At 36.6% G+C, this 17,792-nt stretch overlaps 1 protein-coding gene across 1 annotated transcript in view; it reads right to left on the bottom strand.

Moving 5' to 3' along the window:
• Positions 1 to 5,064: 5,064 nt before the first annotated feature.
• Syn (synapsin) overlaps positions 5,065 to 17,792 on the bottom strand; it is a 244,756-nt gene continuing 232,028 nt past the window's right edge. The window contains exons 8-11 of the mRNA XM_090414520.1: positions 9,713 to 9,890; positions 8,639 to 8,748; positions 7,584 to 7,677; positions 5,065 to 5,908 (exon numbers count right to left, since the gene is read on the bottom strand). Of these exons, the coding sequence (XP_090270646.1) occupies positions 5,456 to 5,908; positions 7,584 to 7,677; positions 8,639 to 8,748; positions 9,713 to 9,890 (835 nt within the window). The 3' untranslated portion in view covers positions 5,065 to 5,455. The remainder of the gene's footprint in view (positions 5,909 to 7,583; positions 7,678 to 8,638; positions 8,749 to 9,712; positions 9,891 to 17,792) is intronic.

Genomic DNA, 17,792 nt, shown 5'->3' with positions numbered 1-17,792 from the left:
TCCATCTACAAATAAGTCGGAGATAATTCCATAAATCTATTTTTATATTTTATGAAGGCTAATCAAAAACAATCGCAGCAAGGATCAACTAACTCAGTGCTGAACACCAAAAATGACCATTAACCAAACTTCCGCTAAAGGCAGTAATAGGAATAACAATGTCACGTTTGAGGCATTTTATATACTTTTCGCTTTAACGTCACCACATAAAAAATTATTTCAGAAGTGAAATAATTTACTTCTTGGTATATATTTTTAAACCAAAATCGAAATATAATATACATAATGACTTGTAATAAGGGTTTTAAATTAGAATCTACCACCTGACCAATGCTGATTACAACACTCTACGTTAATTGCAATTTCAATACATACTACTAATAATATACCAAAATTCCTCTTTCAGACTATTGATCTCATGAGATCATAAGCCAACACCGTATATATTCCAGATATTCTGACGTACACTGTAGCAAATTGCCTACTCAATTTACTATCATTATATTTTTACTTCCTTAGTTACTGACCGGGTGCCCTCGGGGAAAACTGGGAGAACAACTTTTACTTGGAGGATGACAGCCTACTTTGTTAATGCATATTTTCCTTATGGTATTTCCTGAAATAAATCGCATAAATATATGTATTGGAGGTCTTCCTTGTTTAATTTGTCTGAGTGCAAATTTTGATACAAAATCAAAAATTATTTAGTGTATAATGCTTATAATTGCCAGCATCGAAATGAGAAGTATTTTGTTCATTATTAAGAAATTTACTACAATAGTGTAATTAATAACTTCATTTATGGGTAATTAATTCGTAAAATCAGATTTAAATACCACCACTAACTCGTCACGTGTATTTGGAACCAACACCTTACTACTTTTTTAGTTTAAATTACAGAAATACAAGTATTTTGTTAACAATGACAACTTATGATCCTTCCAATGAAGGTGGCGCCACAAGTAAAGTTTGCAGTCATCAGGAAGTGAAAGAATGTTTTTAGGCTTAGGATACGATAGGCTTAACACATTCAGGTAAACTCTGCTTATTTTAATTTTTTTTTATTAACAACAGAAGAAAACTATTCAATTTTTTTGTACTATGTGGATGTCTCTGAATGCATGTTGTGTTTTTTGCTACAAATAAAAGGAGACAAATCGCTATCACCAGAACAACGGTTTAATTGGATATTTACCATCATCATTACTAGTACACCAAGAGGACAATTACGACAGTTTTCATGGTATCATCACATAATCCCAGTCCACCAGGCTGGCGGCTCCGGATAAACGTATCCAACTTTATGGTTATTCTCTCCCATCGTTTACACGGAGTGCGGGAACCACTCACTGGACGATGGGAGTAGAACACAAAGGCGTGAGACATTTTTCTGCCAACTCAGCAAACATTAGCAGATACTTCCAATTGCCTTTCGTAAACAAAGCTATCCAAAGCCGCTTGCACAATACAAACATTTGCTTTTCGGTTTCTGACATAAGTTATAAATCTACATAAGTTTTATAATACATGTTCGACATCATGAATGTTAAAATAATTTGTACAGAAAAATAAAATAAATGATACAAAAAATTGCATCTCCGATGCACTCTACGTCCATATCCTGAATCTTAGCTGGCTTTTTGTTCTCTTACAACCTCCCCCCATCTCCCCCTATAGAAACAGAAAAGATAACTGCGTAGTCTAAAAGACCAAAACTTGAATAACAAAACCAGATTCATAATTGCCAAGTATTTTTCAATGTGATATCTGCTTATGGCAAAAACGATTTATAGATTATTGACTGAGTGAAATATTCGGTATCCTCTGTTTAAAAAAACCTTAAAATAAATACAATAAATTCATTGTAATCCACTGGTGTAGTGGAGTTACCAGCTCTTAATTGGACCGTTTCCTCTTACAGCAAAGAATTGTTTTCAATGTTAATCCGATAGAATGAACCGGAGATGCAAAAACTTCGAGTTATTTCAATATTGTCAGATTGCTACTGTAAAGATATTGATTTCTTTTCGAAAGTGGAACTCATAATTGGACTAGATTACCTTCTAATTTATACACACTAAATGGTTCAATGTTTTCTGCACATATCGTAGTTCAGCTTACAATTTTCAGAAGTGTTTGGAATTTATTTCAGACAAGTAACAAATGATATCACTTCTGCTTTCATTCAGCCAAGATAACTCAGAAGTTTATATAATTATATATATAGTAGTTATATATGTATATATATTTCTTCATATATATTTATATCCTACTCTAAACGCAACGTATTAATAAAATATTTCTCATAAAACTATCAAAAGTTCCATTTCCCCCCTCTTTCTTGTGGAATAAACATTTAAATACATAACAATTTCCACTTCATCTCCCGATGCTCTCCTTAGTGAGTATATATTTGATTCCTGTGCATGACACCATACCCATTAGAAGCTCTTTTTTATATTCTACTGAAGATTAAATACAAGAACAAATGAAAGGAAAAAAGTCAAACAGACAATAAAATTATCACTTCTGCCAATTCTTGTTTCTCCACAACGTAGACCACACATACGCCACCTGGACGTATATACAGAAGTCTGGATTTCGTAAAGAAACTGTTGGTATCGTTTTCCTTGGGAATTATGCACATAAAGAGATTGTATTACTGAAATATTTTACAACTAGTTAAGATTAATTGATACATTTTTGGATAGAAGTTAGCAGCAAGATCGTATTTTAAAATGGTGGTTAAAATATGAAGTATATTGTAACCAACTCAAAAATTGTGGTTCAAGAATGCTCAACAGAAGCAAATATTTTACTGTTTCCACCACACACAACTTTTCCGTTAACAAACATATTTAAAATTAATAAATAAATAATATATTCCTCTATACGTTTAAATCTAGTCTTCAACTGTCGTAGGCATTCATTACATAGGGCTGCTGATCTAGTTGGGTGGTGTGAACACTATCACCTATCCATTTACGCAAATACTTCTATTATTTATGAGCGAGTTATACATGAAACTGGTATGGATTCAACCCCCACGATGAACAGTTAAAGGATGGTGATCTTCATCAGGTTTTTTTGTACCTCACCAGAAATTCTGCGTAAACCTATATTATCACTGCCGTACACATCGGTGACATAAAAATCGACATCCTCGCTGTCCGGAGCATTCAGACCCGTGAACAAGGTCACACATAGATGACCACTGACATTTTGATGAACGTTAGCCTCGATGAGGATTAGTGTAGGAATCTGTGGTGGGTATTTGATAACTCTAACTACACTGACACAAACCCGACATTGTGTGTTGTTCTGTGCACCTTAACGGAGAGAAACAACAAAATAATGGTATCAGATATTATATTCCCTACTAGCAAACATACTAGACAAAACTTCTTATATGGCCATTCAGTTTTCATTGTATCACTCTTTGGGATCCGTTGATTTTTTTCTGGTAAGTAAATGTTACATCTTCCGTTGTTTAATAACTTTATGTATCTTCCTGTACACAGTTATGAAAAGAATTTGTAAACAGATCAATGGAATCATTACTGTTTGATCTTTCATTTACCTGTGGACATGCTTTGTTCAGTTCTGCATTATAATAACAGAACATTCCGAAAAGATCAATATCAGAAGGATAGTTAAAGAAAATTATAGACAATAACACTATCTTTTCTTTGTATGCACAGCCATAGAAAAGTACACATTCATCTAGATAACTTAAGTACTCGAGACGGTAAGGAAGTTATAGTCGAGAGTCTGTACAGATGAACAAATGCTTATAATCTCTTTTCTTTTAATGCCCACATTAAAAATATAGACATACAAGGAAAAATGACGTGTTCAGGAATACAATCTATTCTTATCCTCGGTTATACATCAGACAAAACTGTTGTCATCTGTTTGTATTTCTAACTGAACTTCCTTTTGTCCCAGCTTGATTTCAAAGAAGTTGTTAGAAGTGTAACTGCTTTCGATTGAAAGGCTTGTTGGTTGTATCTTCTTTGAGGATGAATCATATATATTAATTCCAGGAAGGTTACACTTTCTTGGATCGTTTATGAATGCTTAATCCAACAGAAGATGAAAATTTGGAGAAACTCATCTTAGGGGGTAACATATATCATGGATCCGATTGAGCATTTTATCAGGTCGAAAGATATGGGTAGCATGAAAGTCAAGAGTTGACATCATTCTTATATGTACGTATCAATGACAGTAAATAATGGTTATTACTGACAACGCTCACAACTTTTTCTCTTCATGATTAGAAAACTATTCTGACCACGAATGTGAATTTTCTCTAGTCCACTGGATTTATTAAAACCGTGACTAAGATGGGATGATCAGTACATTTCAAGTAGGGCAAGCAGGACAAAGGCACTATTACTTTTATGTAAAGCTGTCTGCCAACATATCAACAGGTTTTTTTTTTTTTTCAACTTTAAAATCCTAAGAAATTTTATGTACCGTTTCTGGACTTCTTCATTCCATCCGTTTTTAGAGTTGGAGTTATCAGACAAGCACCACAGATACCCCATGACACCTTATTACGGCAAAAGGTAAAGTACATCGATCACACATAAATGACCGCAGTTTAGCGCACCCCTCCCCCACTGAAGAAAAGGGGGTTAAAACAAATGAGGACATGTATTTATACGTTAACAACAACAAAAAAAAGGACAGTTTTAAAAAGGAACATCAGCTGCCTTAGCCATTCCGTTGTACAACCTAGGGCACTGTGAGCGCCATCTACAGGAGGCTATAACAATGCAACAGACACTATCAAGCAGCAAATAAGAGTTCAGCCAGATCAGCAGCTGTCTCCCAACTCATTATTGCTTCATTGAAACAAAACCAGATGGCGACACCTGTTGCAGCTCTGAGTGTGGCCGATTTCACAGAACGGCGTACTTCCTGGGCCGCTTTATTTGTTTATGTTATTATTATTTTGTTCAATTAATCTGCGACATTTGTTTTCAAGATTAGTCTGCCTATTTCAAGTGTTACTTCTATGGCTTCTTACTTGGTACAGCTCAGGAAGTCGCGATGCAAAACTCATTTAAAACGAAGGTACATAAAAAAAAAAAAAAAGGAAAATAAAAATCAAATCAAAGATCACTCGTTGTGTCTCGGCCCGACTGTTTTAAGGCGCTAGATGGTAGACCGCATTCAAAGCAATGACTCACCCTGCACTTCCCCTCAGACAGCACCATTTTTCTTTAACGTTGCTATAAGGCAACTTTCTTAAAGCAATGACGTAAGGCTGTGAAAGGTCACTTTCGGTGGTTCAGAGCTGCAACGGGCAAGCCGCCCAGCGAAGGCGGACACTAACGGATAAAATCTATATCCCGGAGACCTACGAACACATTCGTACACACATTCCACTGAACCCCAAGATGGGAGAAGAGCGCTGGGGAGTCAGAACGGTGTTCTACATTGACTACATGTCTCCGAAGATTCCGGCAAAGGTCTTCCGGAGGTTTCGCATGGTGTCGTCGACATCCTCGGGTCCCTTTTCGCGGTCCCCTTCGGTTTGAGAATCGCGACGGAACAGTGAAGACCCGCGTTCCGGGGGACGCGTTGGAGGCGGCGGAGGTCCACTTGGGGCACCTGTCGAATCCACGCTTGTTGTCGAGGTTAACGAGCCTCTTCTAGGTGCGCTTGGGGGTGGCGGTGGTGGACCGGTAGCTGGAGCACCCACAGCAGCAGCAGCGCCAGCAGCAGCACCAGCGCTTGGAGGTTGAGGAGGAGCAACCGAGGTTGGAGCCTTCTGTTGAGATGGAGCCTTTTGCTGAGATGGAGCCTTTTGTTGTGGTGGCGCCTTTTGTTGTGGAGGAGCCTTCTGTTGTGGTGGAGCCTTTTGCTGAGGCGGAGGAGCTAACGGTGGCGGCACCTGATGGCAAGAATTAGAGTGACGGGTAAGTGAACTTGAAAACATCAAAATATATATATCATCTTACTTAGATAATATTAGTCAGCATGAGAAACAAAGATTTCAAGGCGTTGAGGGAGCAATTTACAAATAAATAGAAATATTCAAATGAGTCCAATTGGATACATTTTCGAAATTTCCATCCCAAGTTAATCGTGAATAACTCTGAAATAACTTGTGAGATCACACAGTTGGGAGCCAAATCTGTAAAAGTATCTACAGATAACGAGACCTGTACTCTTGATTTTTGCAAAAGAATACTTCTTTCAGTATGTTCCTTCTGAATGTGGAACAGCAGTATAATATACTGAATATTCATTTTTTTTTACGTTTGTACATATAAAAAAAGTGAAATCAATTAAATTATCAATAAAACATCATATGACAAGAAATTATATATATATATATATCTTTCCCCCACACCAGAGACTCTGAAATCCTATTAGATTTTGTCTCTGCTTCTTCCTCTTCCAGAGGTTAAACCAGTTGAAATTATTCCCTATAGGGAGAAGCTCTATTGTTGCTCTTTTAGTACTAAGGATGTTTTGTCAGTGTAATGCTTCTGAACGGGTGTGTTCTACAGCTGCTTTGCCACTTCCGTATTAAACAGGCCAACGCGCATTCGAATGAAAAACTTACAAAAGTTCTTATCCTAGGAGAGATTCAAAAGCCAAGTTTTATTCCCCAAATTAACGAGCATCGTTAGTATACCGACTACATTCCACTAGGAAGCACTTTCACATCGTACTATAATCGTTCTCTCGAGTTTAGTTTACACGCTTGGTTATTGGTTGACTTCACACTCCACTCATGCGTGTTGAATGTTACTGCTTATCCTCTCCGTACTGTACGGAACATAAGTCCGAGATCCGTTTCCTTTAGTTTTCGTTGCCTTGTGCCGCTAATTCAGCTTCTCTTCATCTCTCTCAATTATTTAGCTTCCTGCTTTTGGTCAACCAAACATTACACAATCCTGTCTCGTAACAAGCCTAATCTCAAACCACTCTAATGTTGATCGCAGTGCAATAATACAACTTTTGTTCGTTTATATATAAAAAAGGGCAACAGTATGAAGACAAATACTTTCACTGTGATGCTATTTTGATATAACGTTCGGTGTCTATGTATAACTTGTGCACGCACGCGAGGTTAATTGCATTCTGTGTTGCTGCATGGCCTCCTAGCATCCTACAAAATTTTGAAATTCTAGAATGTGGGATGGCAAGTGAGGGAATTTAGTCAGTGAAATGAAATCTTTCAGGGAGGGAGTCATCTAATACTTTGAACACACAGAAAATTTACTCAATAGTGTAATATAAGTTGACCTTAAGATTGCTTTTAATAGTTTTGAAAATTGTAAAAAATTGTGATATTATAATTTGCTTTATTTACAATAAAACATTTATATCTACAATATGATTAGTTTTTTTATAATTTTTTTCACGTATATTATAGGTTGATTATATTATTACTTTCATTTCTTTTTATTTAACTCTTCAAAAAAAAAAAAAAAAAAAAAAAAAAAACGAATTTAGATCTTCTCCCCCCCCCCCCCACCAAAAAAAGTGTTAGAGTGAGTTTCACTTTATATTTAGAAATAGTTCTATGAATGATGAATGAGCTAAGTTGTACTCACAGCAGCCGCAGGTGGTGGTGGTGCGTATTCTTTTGATGGCTGATCCTCAGAAGGAGCACTGAAACTTGACATGCTACTTCGCGAGGTTTGTTTCCTGCAAGAAAATTCAGTTCCATATAACACAACAGCAACATTCACTTAAGTTCTGTGAATCTTACCCAAGTACAAGTAAAACAAAAATTACAATTTAGATAAACTGCAGAATAATTAACTAAATAATTAGTAAAAGGCACATCTTATTAACCCAAATGAACAATGATGAACAAGTAAAATACTTTCGTCCTAATCTCCTTTATTAATTGCCATTTATCTTCAACTGTTCTAGGTCGGCAAGAGGTCACTAGAACCACCGCATGGAAATCATGGTATCGAACTGTAGGAGGAAATGACCGACAGTAAAGGTCAAAAAAGTCACGTTGTTATAATCTGGGACATAAACACGAGAGAATAAAACTCTTGAAGGTCCGTGGTCGACACGTGCGGGCTTAAATGGACAAGGACATATCAGTTGCGTAAGACAATGTAGAACGAGGTATTCACAAGGTCAAAGAGTTGCTAGAAATCCGAAAAGCTCTGGCTATTTAAGAGTCCAAACAGAGTACTGAAAGTAGGTGTGGCTTGTGGGACAATGCCAGGTGAGGGGGAGAAGTGAAGGTAAAAATAAAGCAGTGGGATAATAGTATGCTACCAGGACACTTGTTTCCATCTAATGATTATTAAAAAACAAACTTCGGTTCTCCACCTGCGTCGATGTATATAAGAATGACAACCAGCTTTCAGAATGGTCGTAATTATTAGCACATCGAAGGTCCCAATTGTTGAATTTTTTTGTTGAATCTGTACATTGAATCATAGTTAGCCAAGTTGGATTATTTAAATATAGCGGCTTCCATTGGTACTTCATTGTTAGTACATTTCACCTATGATTGTAGGATATTGAGGCTATATTTTCTCAACTAATTTGAATACATAACCATTTAATATACCTCCTGCTTTAAGAGATCTTGATGACAAAATTTAATGTAATTATTTTGACACAGTAAATAAATACTTACGATAATATGGGCTTGCAATATGTCTGCATGCGCTGAACTACTAAATCTGCTATTAGCCGTCTATCTTCTTCCTGAGTTTCACCTAGCAGTGTCATTGCAGAGTCATTCACCTGGTAACAACAACAAAAATATTGAGAGGAAGACAAAAAAGAAGTTTACTTCCTAATTAATAAAAGTCTAGATTTCATAGATTCCACAAAAATCATGGAACAACTCGAGTATATCTAGATAATAACGCTTAATTTTCTAAAGACACGCGAAGTCCTCATAAATAATTTATTACATTTACAATTGCAAGGAAAGAAACATGAAATATGTGAATGACCTCATTCAAATAAGGATATAAAATAAAGTTATTTACATCCATCCAATATTTCATAACGATCGATACTGTATAGGTACAGTAGCGCACTCAGGGTTTAATCTTGTGGGGGAGGGGCGAGTTGAGTAGACGATTTGAGTATATACACTACGCTTCGCATACGACCTAAGACTGAGCATCTACAATGATCGCTAATTCATAAGTAATATAGAAATAGAAGACACGACACAACACACATTTTAAAAAAATGAATTTTATTAATTAGAGAAAGATTTTTGAAAAATTTTGTAGTTTTTTTTCCCTTTTTCTTTGGGGAGAGCCAGGGCCCGTTTGGCTCCCCCTATACAGTGACGCACTGTATCCAGAGTTATTGATGTGTTCGCTTTCTAGTGGGATTGTTGAAATGCTGAAGAAACCAACCAGTATTGTCGATATTATTTCGTCTCCTAGGCAACGAAATGATAATATAAGTTAGATAATATTATATTATAATCCCACAGCCAACTGTTGGATTCATAGCAGTAGTTACAATTACGTTCGGCAGATGGCGCCACATATGAATTACATTATCTCGTAGCAAAATAGAGTAACCAAATCACGACAATGCATGAAAAAAAAAAAAAAATAATAATAATAATAATAAAATACAGTCAACAGCGAATATTCTTAGTTGTTTTTGTGTAGGTGAAAGTATATTAGAAATCATTCATTATATCTCATGAAAAATTTTCCAACTATATATAACTGCTTACTTCGATTATGTATTCTCTGCCATCTTTGCCTTGTATTGCTTCCACAGCGCATATATCCAATCCACCAAACATTTCGGAGGCTTCATCTACCCATCGTTTATAACGGTCTGTCATTGCGATCTGTTCTAACATGGCTGATCCAGTATTAGCTTTCCAGTTGCCAGAAATTGATTTTCTCCTGTAATAAAAAATAAAATAAATTATAATAATTATAACAGATATTTGTATCTAAATATTTGTATCTGAAATATTTGTATCTAAAAAAATTAAAAAATATAAACATAAATGGATGGAACACGTTCAAAGAATGAAAACAGAAAGATTACCAAAACACGCCTTAAAGTACAAGCCATTAGGAAAAAGAAAACCAGGACGTCCTCTTAAATGATGACTTCTAAGGCCGGAACAGGCCATGCTAGGCCTAAATCTTTGATACGAATGATTATGATAATGATTTGTATCTCAATGAAGTTGACTGTTTCTAACATACCATGGGGCGTTCAGAATCATTCTCAAGCACTTGTTCTGTGCTCGATGTATCTTGATCATGTTAGTATTAGAGGTGTGGCCCCAGGCTGGAGAGGCATAGGTGATTATAGGACGAATCGTCATCTGGTATAGTTGCAATTTGATTCTGTTGCTGAGCTTGCTATTTCTATTAATTAGCGGATAGATCTGAGCTATGTCTTTAGACGCCTTTGCGCATGTAGAGTTGATGTGTTGGTTGAAAGATAGTTTTTTGTCGAGAATTACATCTAGATAATTTGTTTCTGTCTGCCAGGGAATTTTAGTATTGAATAGAAACACATCTCCTGCAGGAGACATTGGCCTTTCGAGAAAAGAATGGTTGAGCTTTTTTGGGGGGGTTGACTTCCAATCTCCATTTGGAGAACCAACCCTCCAGCTATAATATATAATATTTTGATTCTCCTTATATAATATTTTGATTCTCCTTATAAGAACTGGCTTAAAGGGGCGAAGCAAGAATGCTTTTCATCTTCCCCGTTATCTGTAGAAGACAGTGTAGGGATAAGATGTTATTGAGCTATTAAAGCTCTGATCATGGCAGGAGGGTAACAACAATAGCCGAGCCTCAGTTAAAACTTCATTGGCTACAGCATTACCATCCATTGGCATGAATCACCCTAATATTTTGATTAACAACGATGTCAATGTTATTAATCTTGCTTCAGATTATAAAAAAGGTGTAGCATATTATTTGGATTTATTGTCAGTTTCTTCAAACTCACTCAGGTTTCAAATAATATCAGAATTCATCTTTTATGTTCCCTCTTTTTTATTTAATACAGAGTGGAAATTCTTGAGTAAATTACTCTTCTAAAAATACTTTGTCACTTATGTGTCACTAACTCATGTATTGTTTTTCTTATGCGGTATACTTTTAACTCTTGTAATGGCCTTTAGTTTTTCGTGATATGTCCCTTTGAGAGTTGAAATTTCTGTTTGTGAACTCATTTCTAAAGTCATCTTACGGAAATAAAGGTACTCCGTTGAAATGTAGGGCAATCGATCCATGTTTACTCTAATGTTTATTCTAGCATGTTTGACTTTTTCGGAATATTCATTTAGCGTAACAACAAAAACTAAGGGAGAATCACTAAATAAACTCTCATAAAAATATCGGTGGATATTATTAAATCACTAATATTTCTTAAACACCCTCCTTTTTGCTGAAGACCAAATAATAATTATGGCATCGGCTGGATATGAGTTAAGATAGCCAAAGATTATGGTATGATAATATCAACAGAGAAATCAAAAACTATGGCCTTTAAAGGACAAGATCCAGCAAGAACTAAAATAGTAATAGATAACAAGATCTTAGAACAGGTGAATTCATTTAACTACCTAGGAGGTATGATCACATATGGAAATGAAAAAGATATAAACGTAAAAATTGCAAAATATTTAAAAATAACAGGTGTAATTAACTATATATTTAAACCAAACCTAGTTCAAAAACAAACCAGACTAAAAGTATACAATACATTAGCCCTATCAGTCTTATTGTATGGAAGCAAAATCTGGACAATAAAACAAAAAGACAAACAAAGATTAACAACAGCAGAAATGAAGTTTATGAGAAAAACTGCAAAGTATACCCTATTTGATCACAAAAGAAACGAAGAAATTATGAAATAATTAAATTAAGAATTAGTAATAGAAAAAATTAAAAAAATATAAATGGATGGAACACGTTCAAAGAATGAAAACAGAAAGATTACCAAAACAAGCCTTAAAGTACACGCCATTAGGAAAATGAAATCCAGGACGTCCTCTGAAGAGATTCAGTGATAACGTCTTAGGCCTAAATCCTTGATACGCATGATGATGGCTAATGTTTATTGAATTAACAGTTATGGAAAGGGAAGTTGGGTTCGGGATTTTAATGGAGGAAATAGAAGAAAGAAAAATTTGTTTCCTGTTTACATTCTAGAATCTCCAAGAAGGAAAATAAATTATTTATAGAGAATGCCTTCATAAACAAGTATTGTACTGTGTGTGTAATTCCAACCCACTAAAGTTTGGTAACGTTTAGTAGTAAAATCGTAATATTTAAAGACTAGTTTAAAATATAGTTAAAATATATAGCTAACTATATAGTTAGAAACGTTATTCGGAGAATGTACTTTTTGACGAGTGAATCAAAAATACTTTTCATATTCCCCTTTGTCGGTAAAGGAAGACTTTGAATGGAGTGTTTAGGAGCTATAAACTCGCCCAGTGAGGGCAGTGAAATTAGCTGTGTCCAGCTGGACGTAAGATTGACTTGGGCCTTTTATATTTGTAGCTTTCCGCTTCATTATATTTCGAAGCTTCCTTGATCAACGGGTTTGGGTGGTTGCTTGTCTTGGTAAAGAACTTCTCAGCTAGATCTAGGAGAAAGGTAGAGATGTATGGAATGTTGACTTCTCTATGGATCAGGGAGTTTCTAATAAACAAAGAGGCATCTAGAATCATCCTCAGGACTTGTTCTTTAATCTCTGTAGTTTTTGAATATTTGTATTCGCTGTGTATTTGTATTACGCATCTCCCATGCGGGGGATGTGTAAGTGATGACCGGTCTTATTACCATCTTGTAAATTATTAACTTTGTGTATCCAGTTTGCTTTTTCTGTTGATCACAGGGTAGAGCTGGGCAATTACTTTGGATGTCTTCGAGGCTATGTGTCTTATAATTGCTGAATTGGAGTTTTTTTTTTATCAAGTATCACTCCAAGATATTTGACTTCAATCTGCCATGGAATCTTAACTTCCAAAAAGCTGAATATCCTCCATACTATGGATTTTCTTTCTGGAAAACAGTATGACTGAGCTCTTTTGGGGGTTCACTTAGAACCTCCAGTCCGCCACCACCCCTCTAGCATATGCATACTGCTTTGAAGTCTTCTAGTTGCCAGTTTTGGGCTCAGAGATCTTGCCATTAATGCAGTATCATCTGCATATAATGCAATGAATGTTGTTCTCGGGTACAGAGGGATGTCTACTACGTAGATTGAGAACAAGAGAGGGGCCAGAGGAGAGCCCTGATGTATGTCTGCCAAAACCCTGCGTCTGGACGAAACCGTTTCGCTGACCCTGACCTGCATATATCTATCTTTCAGGTATGAGTGGATTATTTTTGTTAACTTGATTGGAAACTTACATTTTATGAGTTTATAAAGAAGGCCTTGATGCCATACTTTGTCCAACTCCTGAGCATCAATGAAGATGGCAGCTATATGGAGTTTCCAATTGTAGCCTTTTGTGATAATCTCCACTAGCCGGTATACTTGTTGAACTGTGCTATGGGCCTTGCGGAAGCCAAACTGCTCGTTGGGTAAAATTTCTAACTTATCTGTTTCTGCTTGAGGCCTTGTGAGGATCACTTTCTCTATCACTTTTCCGAGGCTGGACAACAGGCTGATAGGTCTGTAGCTTTCGGTGAGTTAAGGGTTTTTTCTTGGCTTTTTCAATGGCATGATGGTGGCTGTCTTCCAAGCAGTGGGAAAATGCTGGTATCTAAAAATGGCATTGGTAATGTTGACGAGATGGACTATGGCCTTTCTTGGAAGTAGTTTTATTATTCGGTTGGATATGAGTTAAGATATTTATTATTTATGCCGGAGTAGTGCGAGTGATATGTTCTGATATGAAGTTGTCCTAACATGACGGTGAATCTTGTATACAAGGTTAATGTTTAGATTTTCATAAGATGGATTGCACTGTGATTCAAGGTAATCTATTGGTGCTTCAGCTTTCTCTTTATGAACAATCCCTTTCTTGGTTTGTATAGGGTTTGAGTATAGGGTTAGGTGTATGAGTTGCTTTTTGATGCGGATGACTTAAGAATTTCCAAACAGAGTGATCTTCTGCATTGATGTTAGCCAATTTACTTCCCGGTTAATTAATGGGTTCTATGTTTCTGAAGAGCTTCACGAACTTGTCTATTTAGGGTTGTTCAGTACTATTTTGTCTTATGGTGCTCTTGTATTATGGAATTTCTTTCTGACTCTGTTTTTTGCTCTAATTAGGTCCATGATTTCCTATGGGATGCGGATGGTTCGGAAGAACAGTGGTTTGCCTGACTGATTCTATTGCTTTCTGAATTTGGATGGTTACGTTATTTACTGCTGAGTCTATCTCTTCCTTTTTACGGATGTTAGGCACCGGACCAATATAATCCGGAAGAACCTTGGCTAACTTGCCCCGTGGTATGAATGTGTGAGGGGGAGAGAATTCATCTGATGAACCAAGATTAAGCACTATGGGACTGTGGTCAGAAGATAATTCAATAACTGGTTCCAATTTATATTGGTATCTTATATTTTTAAAAATAACAATGTCTAGCACATCCCAGCTGCCTGATGGGCTGAAGTGGGTGGACTCGGTAGGTCCGGCCACAACAGCAGAGTTGAGCATTGCATAGTTGAATAGCGTGTAGTTTGGTGTTAACTGAAGAGCTGTACCAAGCTGTGTGTTTTGAATTTAGGTCTCCTGCTATTATTATGGAGTCATTGGATCCGAGTATGGAGTCCAGATCTGTTGTCAGCAGAGGGATGCTCTGAGGATTATAAGCAGCATAGATGTTGAGACTGTCAGCGTTACTGGTATGCACCTCCACGCCGGTCACCTCCAGGTTCACGGTTTAGGGGTTGGGTATTGTATTATAATTTAGGTAACTCTTGATATATATGGCTGTGCCTCCACCTCTTGCGCCAAGTCTGTCATTTCTGTACACAATGTAGCCACAGATTCTTGGGTTATTAGTTGGTCTTAGGTGTGTTTCACCAATCAAGATGGTATCAGCACTGAGACGAGTCGCAAATTCTTGAAATTCCAGGACCTTGTATATCAATCCATTTGCATTCCATGCTACTATCTTGAGTGACTTTGGTTTGGATTTTTTACGCATGACAGATGGCTGTTATAATGATGTGAGTGCCTTGGAGGACTCTCTTTCTGGAAGATGGTGAAGGGCTTGTTTTGCTGAATTCCTACAGCATGGTGGCAAGCGAAGCAGTTAAAACTGACGTTAGGTTGGAGCTTGCTTGCTCGAAGATGTAGGAATCTGAGTTCGTGCAGCCACGGCATATGTTTTGGTCGTGGATCGTGTTCCTGTGGGATTGATGGTTAAGTGTTTCGGACTGGGATCGACCTGCTTGGTTGCTTATAGTATCGTTGCGAGGAGGAGTAAGTTTGACTCTTGCTGACCCTCGATTTTTTGGATTGAAAAGGCATCCCTTGTAGTTGGCTGGGTTAGGTCCTCTGCAGTTAGCACAGCAGACAGGAGCAAATTGTGGCTTGGTGCAAGTATTGGTCTGGTGTCTTTTGCCGCACTTCAAGCCTGTAGGCTGCCTTACATAATTTTTGGTCGTGCCCGAACCTTCGGCACCTATGACACTTTCTTTCTGATGCTTTCTTCCTGAGCGGCTCAGTTGATATTTTGAGTCTGCATACAACTGTCAGTTAATAAATTTGCTTTTGTGTATTGCTGATTTCGACCAGCACCAAAGGCATTGGTCTTTTATCTGACCTCAGCATCCTGCTCACTTTAACTGGCTACAGGCCCTGTCTGGAGAAGTCGGTGATCACATCTTCAGGGGGGGGATACCTTCGGCAACCTCACGAAGAACCACCTTCAGGTTCTTTTCGCTGGGTAAAGCGAAGGTGTGGTATGAGAGATTTGCATTGTCCATAAATCTAGTCATTTGTTTATAGTCCATGACTGTAGCAGGTTGAATTTTAACTCCTTCATCGGAGTTTTTGGCCCATGAGAATGTGATGTTATGTTCCCTGAGGGCTGATGAGACAGAAATCCATTTTTCTTTATCTCTTAAGATGACTGGTGGTACCTTTTCTTTAGGTATATTGACTGATTCCATCTCTGTTGTTTTGGGTTATTCCTCTTCTTTTTGGCCGTTTGGAATTCTGTATGTGTTTCCAAGGTCTGACAGATGCTGTCCTGGGAATGTAGCATCTTCTAGATTTGAGGTGTGTACAAAGTCTGATTGCTTCTGTGTAATGAATTTGTCACTACTTATGTCATCCATTTTTTCTTCTATGACTGCTGAGGGGGGGGGGAGTACCAACAAGCTTAACTTTTCCCAGCCAGTTGTCACTCAGTAGCTTTCCTAGTCTGAGGAATTTCTTAAATATCTCCTCAAATATGGCCTCATTCAGAGGGTTTGCCATGATAGTGATAAGGGAAAAATGTGTAAAGACAAATTACAGCTAATCCTGTGGACTTTTGAGGATCCACTGGCAAATCCCGTAGATACTCATAGGTGTCTACGGGATTTGCTCTATTTGATCTGTCTACCTCGTTGCGGGTGGTGCCTACGCGGCCATCAGACCTCGTGTATTTTTCATGCAAAGGGGGAGACAGTAAGCTTCAGACTGTTAGCGCCAGTGCAATGCGAGCTTCCCGAAAACACTTGTATAAAATCTAATCAGGCTCAATCTAAAATAACACGTCTGATCTCAACAAAAGTGTCCGTCAATCATTAATAAAACCGAAAACCTTCTCATTCAGTACATTTTCCTTATAAGGACTGGCTTAAAGGGGCGAAGTAAGAATGCTTTTCACCTTCCCCGTTATCTGTAGAGGACAGTGTAGGGATAAGGTGTTATTGAGCTATTAATGCTCTGATCATGGCAGGAGGGTAACAGCAATAGCCGAGCCTCAGTTAGAACTTCATTGGCTACAGTATTGCCATCCATTACCCTCCAAGGGTATTGGATTGAATGAATCAATCACCGCATCTCACAGTAGATTGATTCAATTGATCCAATCAGTACATTTTCCTTTTACTTAATTATTATTTATAAAAAATAATTAAAATTATAGAAAGGGTGTGAAAGAGATATTGCAATATTTTTGTAATTTTTTTTAAAAAGTATTTTAACATTTATAATTCAGAAATAATTAATAATTTACTATAAGTTGCTTATGAAAATTAAATATTTAAATAAATGTTGACTTGAAAAGGCAAACATTTTTGGGCAAGTTCTCAAAAACTTCACAATCAGGAAAAGTTACTGCATTTTTTCATTCATATATAACGACGGAAAACATCTTTTTACAGGCAATCTGAATTTCCCTATATTTTAAGAATTTAGATTTTAAAGCGATATTAATTCAAGATTTATGCATTAAGTTTCTATACAAATGTATGTAATTAATTACTTTCTAAAAACAATGCAACAGAAAGTAATATTCAAACAAGTTATTGCAATCACCGAGATTTAATTTAATACAGTTTGCCATTTCTTCAAAAGATGGCATCACAAGCAAATAATTCTTTTTTTGTATTTAAATAACTGATTATTAGTAATATTCACAATTAATTAAAATAAAGTATGGTAAACTTAAATAAAAATACCATATTCTAAAGTTTGAATATTTGAATTTTTTTTCCAGTAATTTTTCCAAAAAATTCTGTACACCTTTAAAATAATTACTATATTATATTATATTAAAATATGTGATGTATTTGTTCCATCGGAGACGAAGTGGAACGCTCTCTGATGATGTCTCTCATGAATTGCAGTGAATATGTTGTTTTAAGATTTGAGA

Source organism: Typopeltis vanoorti, chromosome 2 (genome assembly GCF_054136105.1).
Source record: "Typopeltis vanoorti isolate ZY-2024b chromosome 2, IOZ_Tvanoo_1.0, whole genome shotgun sequence".
Taxonomy (NCBI): domain Eukaryota; kingdom Metazoa; phylum Arthropoda; class Arachnida; order Uropygi; family Thelyphonidae; genus Typopeltis; species Typopeltis vanoorti.
This window is presented reverse-complemented; position numbering and strand designations above follow the sequence as displayed.